Source organism: Phalaenopsis equestris, unplaced genomic scaffold (assembly GCF_001263595.1).
Source record: "Phalaenopsis equestris unplaced genomic scaffold, ASM126359v1 Scaffold000422, whole genome shotgun sequence".
Classification (NCBI taxonomy): Eukaryota; Viridiplantae; Streptophyta; class Magnoliopsida; order Asparagales; family Orchidaceae; genus Phalaenopsis; species Phalaenopsis equestris.
In genome coordinates this window covers 1,065,013-1,072,664 of record NW_018164863.1, presented here as the reverse complement: position 1 = coordinate 1,072,664, position 7,652 = coordinate 1,065,013, and the positions used below count along the sequence as shown (strand labels likewise).

Here is a 7,652-nt window from a genome sequence, read left to right as displayed (position 1 = left end):
TACAAGCTTTGATATACATAGGAGAGTATGAAAATATCACCAATCTCTCAAAATAACAAGTTTTATCCCTCTATAATCATTCAAATGATTCAAACTCAACAGGAGGTTTTTACGGGTAGGAGTAGGAATCAAAGCCAGCCAATCACCTCTCTGGTAAGGGCAAGGCAAAGCAAAGCAAGCCCCTCAACTAGAGCCAAACCGAGCCCAACAAGGCCAAAACACAGCCCCCCACTTTAGAGCCAAGCTGAGCCCAACAGGGCTAAAACAAGCAAACACAGCCCCACTCTAGAGCCAAACCGACTCTCCCTTTAGTCTTAGAGTGTGTTCATCCTCTTCAACTTAATTTCTCTTTATGATAAAGGGTAAAATCGAAGCATTTCACTGCATTTTTGGACACTAAGCAATTTTTAATCTCTTATTTAGAATGTAGGTGACTCAGAAACATGATTATAGTGAATTTCACTCGAAAAAGTTAAAATAGTGGTATTTTTCATGTGATATGACTGATTTGGTTGGTGAAAATGTAAAAAAATAAACTTTATGTAAATACATTGGAATAGGGTGCTATGTATATTGTTTGTAAGGCGAACTCTAGTCATCCTTCCTATTGTTTTAGGTTATTATTTTAATTCGGGATAAATTGATCTATTTCCTTTATTGACTTATATGCCCTAGCCCTTCTTTATATAAAGGACCTTAGGGCTAGTGAGAGGAGAGAGCAAGTGTTGAGTTGTAACTTCAGGCCGTTTTCTCTTTCTCCCTATACCCTGCTAGAGGAAACTCCCTCGCCTTGGACGTAGGAGAATTAACTTAATGTAGAACCACATAAATCTTTTGTATTTGATTATTGTTGTGTGAATTTCTTTATTTCTGCATTGTTTCACATAACACTCGCATAAGTAGTGCTTTCTTGTAATTCTCTTACACAAATCACACTCAAGCAAGCAAAAATTTTCACCTAAATCATAAAAAGGGCAACAACTTGAAAGTATGCCCAAGTTGCAGCAATTAATGACGTTGTGATTGCCAGTATTTTGTTTTCATGTATATTTTGCTCTCTGTTGTTGAGAATAGTATATACCGGGTCTAAGCGCATACTCTGTAAATTTTAAGTTCATTGAATTGTGAATTAAGTATGAGAATTTTCAATCTAGATTCTTTGGCAGAATCTCAACGGTTAGGTTGGTGCGAGTCATTGAAAGACCTTGAGCATCAACATGGTGGTTTCTGTGAACTTTCGGGCTGGATTTGAAATAAAAAATAAGAAAATAAAAAGGGGCATTTACATATATAACATGGAATTTTTATGTAACATCTAAACTTTCATATTTACACATAGAGCTCAAATCTTTAAGATAATATCAAAAATAGCATTATTATCATTTTTTAAAAACCAAATACACCTTTTCATGCGTAGGTTTAAAATATCAAAAACCTATGTATGTGAATAAGGAAGTGTAGTTGTGAGATATGTGAATACATAAGAAGTCTGTGCCGCGTGTGTAAAATTCCCAATAAAAAAAAAATCCCTTAAGACCTTTTTTATATAAGGGTTGCTATGAAGATCATTTAGTAACACTAATGAGCAAAATAAAGGAAAATGAGACTCAAAGTTCATAGAGAACCATCATTAACCTCTAATGTGAATAATACCATCCTCATTTTAAAATTCTCATATTAAACTTTATTTTCTGCATGGAAAATATTATCATGTTAATTAATCCATGCAGTTGCTGGAATTCGTTAACCCTAAGCTTGCCTCTCATCTCTGGGGTCAAGAAGAGCTCCTGGTAATTAGCATTTTTTGTCTCATCCTTCACCATTCAAGGTACCAGGTGCTTGAAGAAACTTCAAAGGCCATACTGCTGAATGGTGCTTTGGCTTCCGCTGTCAAGAATATAGTCCAAACATCCATTGCAAAAGGCCCAGCTCTAGAAAATCATGACGAACAAATGGAGACAGGGCAATGCTTACTTTTCATTCTATTACTGTATTTCTTTTCATTAAATAGGTAACACGTCTACTCTACATAACAACCAATTCCTTCGCATTAACGTATCTAACACCTAAATTTTAATTATGGAAGATTTACATACATACCACTCAATTCCTATGTATTTACATATCTAACACCTAAATTTCAATTTTTACATTCATCTCGTGTATTTTTGATGTGATAGGGAAGATTTGGTTGGGAAAAATGTCAAAAGGTAAAGCTTAGGTGCTAGTCATTTTGATACATCGGAATTGTGTGGTATGATGTAAACGCCTCTTTTAATATTCACATTTATACCATCTTAATCTTTCATATCACATAAAAAACATCAACATTTTAACATTTAAAAGGTAAAATACACCTTTTCATGCTTAGGTAAAGCGACATAAATGTAAAAATTGAAGTTTGAGACGAATATGTATGTAAATCTTCTTTTTCTTTAGCAGACCCCAGCTAATAACCTTCTCTTCAGCTTCTATGCTACTTCACAAAACTGTCTGGATTGGCAAAACTTGCTTCAATCTTGCAATAATTCTCATCCACCATTGTTACTCTCTATAAAATGTCATGATTTATGCCGGCTGATGCACTTCGGGACTTCTCTGGTCAAATCTCTCTCATCACAGTGCCTGGTAGACATTATTAGCAGAATATCTGATCAGAGAGAAAAAAACCATGAAGAACTAAGATGCCCGATGAGATATCTTCAATCAATGATATCCATTATGGAAAGCCTAGTTTTCTATGAAGAGAAAGTCGTGGCCACAAACTGCAGTGTCTGTTTATCCATAATTCTAAGTTGGGGGAGCCTCAGAAACTGTAAATGGCTTAGGATGATAATGGAGGAGTTCACAATGACCTTAATGGCTTCCAGTATGGCTTCAAAATACTTCAAAAATCAGCACAAGCCTGCTTCACATATAGCAACGGCTTTGCTCAAGCTGGATCAAGCGCCTGAATGGATGAGATCTGTATTTGATATTTCTTGTATCACTGGAATAATCAACAATCTATGTGCACAAAACTTGAGCGCAGAGATGGTTAATCTGTTTAGGGTTCTTCTATCAAGGAAATATCTGAATGAAGATCATATTGGGTGCTTAAATAAAAAATTTCAGGTAAAGATTTCTCTCTCTCTCTCTCTCTCTCTCTGTTTTCTGAAACTGACACCACAAAGGAAAAATAGGTTATCATGACCAAATTTTGGTTGTCACAGCCGTTAGATTTGTTTTGAGATGCGTGCAATATAGGGGAACTGAATCGAAAATTGTATTATACTGACATGAAAGTAAATCCAACGGCTTTAAAGGCTTGTCCTTATAAAAAATAAGACCAAGATATCTTGAGCCAACGTTTTTCACAATATGAGTTCTTTTAGGGTCTATTTGGTATAATTTTTGTCTGCTTTGTATATTAGATTGTCGCCACATTTCTATTTGGAGAATTGTTTTATTATTATTTTCTAGAAATTTTTATGATAAGAAGTTATTTTTCTCAACTTGACATGTTAAACTACACTGATTGTAAGAAAGTTGCTCTCTGATATTTGGAAAAAATGTATAATGATAATTCTCATCATAGCTTTCAAGGAAGTTGTTTTCTTCACCACAATCTTACAATCATATTTTTAAAAAGCTGCAGTCACCCCAAACAGACCCTAAATGTCAAAGGAACTTCAACTAATTCCACAGTATTTTATAGGGCAATTTACTTAGATACCACTCAATTCATATATGTACATATGTAACTCCTAAACTTCACTTTTTTTTTATTTACACCACCCAAATCTTTCATATCACATAAAAAATAACACTATTTTAAGTGTTAGAAAGTAAAATAAACCTTTTCATGCATAGGTAAGAAAGCATTTACGTAGAAATTGATGTATTGGCGTCAGATAGGTAAATACAATGTATGTAAATCTTTCGTTATAATATTAATAATAATGACTAAGACAATGATTTGATGAATCTTATGACAACTTTTTCTATTTCTCATCAACTTTTTAGCAAAGGGTATTAATTCTCATGTATTTTCATATCTAATCCCTAAAATTTGATATTACATTACACTTCTATGTTATATACCTATGCATGAAAAGATGTATTTCCCTTTTAAAAGTTAAAAATAGCAGCATTTCTTATGCGATGTTAAAAATTTGAGTCATATGCAAGTAAACATGAAAGTATTTAGATATGTAAATATATAAATAATAGTGTGGTATGCAGGTAAACTCCCCTTCATTTTTTTCTTAGTTTTATCTTATGTAAAACACATGGAAAGAGCTTCTCAGACTTCCTTATCTGATCGATATTGCAGGTCTGCAGGAAACATTTGTACACGGAAAGTTCAAAAGACAAAGCACATGAAAGTCTTGCAGACAAATTTATTTCCAATAATGCTGATTTTGGTAAAATATTCAGCCTTCTTATTCAGCTGATGGCATCTCCTACTTACAGAGAAAAAGAAACAGACCAAGAGAGGCTATTGAGGGAAATTGATATGTTCTATCGAGAGTTATCAACACAAGGTAAGTGAGAATTGCTTTTACTTTACAAAATTTCATAAGCTAAAATGAATATTTTTATATAAATGCTGCTGCTCCTTTACTCTTTTTAATAATGGATTGCCAACTTGAATACTTTATAGTTTGCATTTTTTGCTCTTATGACATGTCTGCTTCTTAGATTTCTAAGATCATAAACATAGAATGGGATATTTACATACATACCTCAGAGTTCTTGCGTGTTTACATATCTTGCATCTAAACTTTCATATTTACATTTATGACAAGTTTGGGTGTTCGGTATGTAAATATGTAAGAATTGTGTGGTTATATGTCAATGTCTAATAGAATTTGGTGGGAAGTGGAGCACCTTGGGACAAATTAAGGTCAATATATTTAGTAGTGGTGCGAACCCATCAATTCTATGGCTTATGTTATTGGACAAATCTTATCTTACAGCCAATTGGGAGCATTCTACACTTTTAGAGCAATTCAAAAGAAATAAATTGGTGCTTCATTTTACTTAAATCGACAAAAACTAGATACAAAATGAGTTTAGAATATGAATATTATTGTACTAGATCTAAAGCATTGCATTGAAGATAGATTTATTGCATTCTAGGGGTCCGTTTGGCATAAGCTTCGATCAAATATATTTTTGATATGATGTTAAAGATTTGAGTACTATTTGTATAAATAGAAAAAATTGAAGTGAGATATATAAATACATAAGAATTGTGAGCTATGAAAATGCCTCAAAAATTTATTTTCAAATACAAAGAACCCAAATCCAATGAACATGAGATTTATAATGCACATGTGACTATTAAATCCACCATCCAAGTGAACAATATGAATGCTTCATTGTAAGCATGCAAAAGTGACTGGATCTCACTTTTTGAACATTGAATCATCAAAAGTTGTTCATCCCATGAGCGCTCGTGCATGTTACATACGTCAGAGTTAGGCACATTAGTGATTTAATAGACATCTGTACATTCCATCTCTCAAGAGGATATACATTGAAACTTATAAATAGACAGCGTCCATTCATATTGAATAGCACATTGTGTAAATATTTAGACAAACATATAATTTTCTGCTAAAAATATTCATCACCAAGTTAATAATAATAATGATCATAATATAAAATAAATAAAATATTTTTAATAGGAAATATGTATATTTAGCAAAGATTGTGAAAATCAGGTCGGGGTTAAATCATAAGAAGAAAATGTTCAAGATTCAATCTTTGAATCGAGATTTAATTATATGATGTAACATATATTAAAATTATTTTAATGTTATTTAAATAATAAAATTATAATATATTAATATAATTTTTCTTGATAAAATAAATAACATTCTAATTTGAAAAAATGCTTTAATATTTTAAATAATAGTCTAAATAAATATTAAAGATATGACATTTTTACTTTTAATCATCCTATCAAAATCAAAAGGTTAAAATAAGATAAAGATTTAATTAGCTCATTTTTTAAAAATCAAATCAATTTATCGATTTTGATCGGTTCAATCTCGGTTCTATGAAAAAAAGGTTCTTGGCTTGAACCGAACCAGTTGAATGACCAGCCCACAATTGAAGTGGTGGAGCAATCCGATCCGATCTTTATAACCATGATATTTACAGACTAACTCTATGAGTTCCATAGGAAGCGTTAAAAAACAATCAATTTATCCTCACAAGAATTGACTGCATAAAACAACAATAAATTCAATTACAGTGTCAGAGATATTTTCACGGAAAAAAGAAAATAAGAATATAAAATAAAAAAAATCTTGGACTTAACAGCAAATTAATACAAGTGCATTTATAAATCAAAATCATTTTTTACATTAACAGCAAAAACAAGTTCACTATTCAGAAAACTTTAGGTCTCACATTTTGCCCCCTCAACATTAACATATTTTTGTTCTTAGTATCTCCTGAACTCCTTGGGCGGCCTGAAATTAAGAGGATGAGTTTCAGGCGTGGCCATCTCATCTTCCTTCCACATCTTAATAGTTTTGTCAGCTTCACAGGTAACAAGTCTTGTACCACTCATATCATATGAAAGAGCATATATGCATGCTTCACTATCAAGCGATCCTGATATAATAATAATAATAATAGCTAAGATAGTTACTAGCTACATATTTACATATCTAACATCTCAAGTTTGATATTTACATTTACAGCACTTTGGTGTCATAAATATGTGCATTAGAAGTGAGCAGCCCATTGATTGGTTGGAAACAAAATAGTTAATAAAAGGCATTTACATAAATACCACCCAAATCCTATGTATCTACATATTTAACACCTAAACTTTAATTTTTACATTTATACCGCCCAATTCTTTCATATCACATCGAAAATACTATTTTAACTTCTAAAAAGTGAAATACAAATTTTCATGTATAGATAAGCTGGCATATCTGTAAAAATTGAGGTACAGGCATTAGACATGTAAATGCATGGGACTCGAGTGGTATGTATGTAAGTCTTCCAATAAATGATACCAAGAGGTTGGGTTTGGAGTGCTCACGTTAAAATATTTGAGGGTTATACATGTAAATATGAAAATATAGATGTTAGATATGTAAACAAGTTAGAATTGTGTTATGTATGTAAATGCCACTACAATTTATACTTCCAAAATATCCTAATCAGATTTCTCGAGGACATGTACATTCTTGCCACACAATTCTTATATATTTATAAATCTAACAACTAAACCTTCATATTTACATCCATAACAGTTGAATCTTTGATATCACATCAAAAAATATCACAAATTGCTAACTTTTTAAAACTGAAATACACCTTTTCATGCATAAGTTTTGAACACCAAGTTGTTATAAATGTAAATATCAAATTTTAGGTGTTAGATATTTAAATGAGTAAGAATCATACAGTATGTATGTAAATTTCTTAATGTTTTTAATAGGATGAGTTTCAAAATCATTGGATTTGTTTTTGAAATATGTACAGTACAAATTTTGAATGATTCTTCATGCATTGTGCTAAAATCAAAGTAAATACAGTGGCATTAGAACACATGATTCAGATTACTCACCAGGCTGAACAATTGCCTGTGCTTGCTGGAAACAGTGGCCGCTCTTCTCGTCCCCGAACAAGAGGCTCCC

General features: G+C 32.0%; 2 protein-coding genes and 1 long non-coding RNA gene across 3 annotated transcripts in view; 2 read left to right on the top strand and 1 right to left on the bottom strand.

The window, feature by feature from the left end:
- The window catches only part of LOC110027285 (kinesin-like protein KIN-UC), a 41,823-nt gene that overhangs the window by 25,670 nt on the left and 8,501 nt on the right, over nt 1-7,652 (top strand). The gene's annotated exons all lie outside the window — the stretch shown is intronic.
- Nucleotides 1,763-4,622, top strand: LOC110027327 (protein PRD1-like). The gene is made up of 3 exons (XM_020728704.1): nt 1,763-2,011; nt 2,443-3,114; nt 4,316-4,622. Exons 2-3 carry the CDS (start codon nt 2,581-2,583, stop codon nt 4,532-4,534), a joined length of 753 nt encoding a protein of 250 aa, XP_020584363.1. The 5' UTR covers nt 1,763-2,011; nt 2,443-2,580; the 3' UTR covers nt 4,535-4,622.
- LOC110027328 lies at nt 6,271-7,641 on the bottom strand. The gene is made up of 2 exons (XR_002294329.1): nt 7,583-7,641; nt 6,271-6,612 (listed from the first exon to the last, which is right to left on the bottom strand). It is a non-coding gene; the product is annotated as an uncharacterized LOC110027328 (long non-coding RNA).

Coding starts and splice junctions, on each gene's coding strand:
- LOC110027327 (XM_020728704.1), top strand. CDS start 2,581: ATGCACTTCGGGACTTCTCTGGTCAAATCTCTCTCATCACAGTGCCTG. Junction 3,115..4,315: donor GCTTAAATAAAAAATTTCAG/GTAAAGATTTCT, acceptor TCGATATTGCAG/GTCTGCAGGAAACATTTGTA.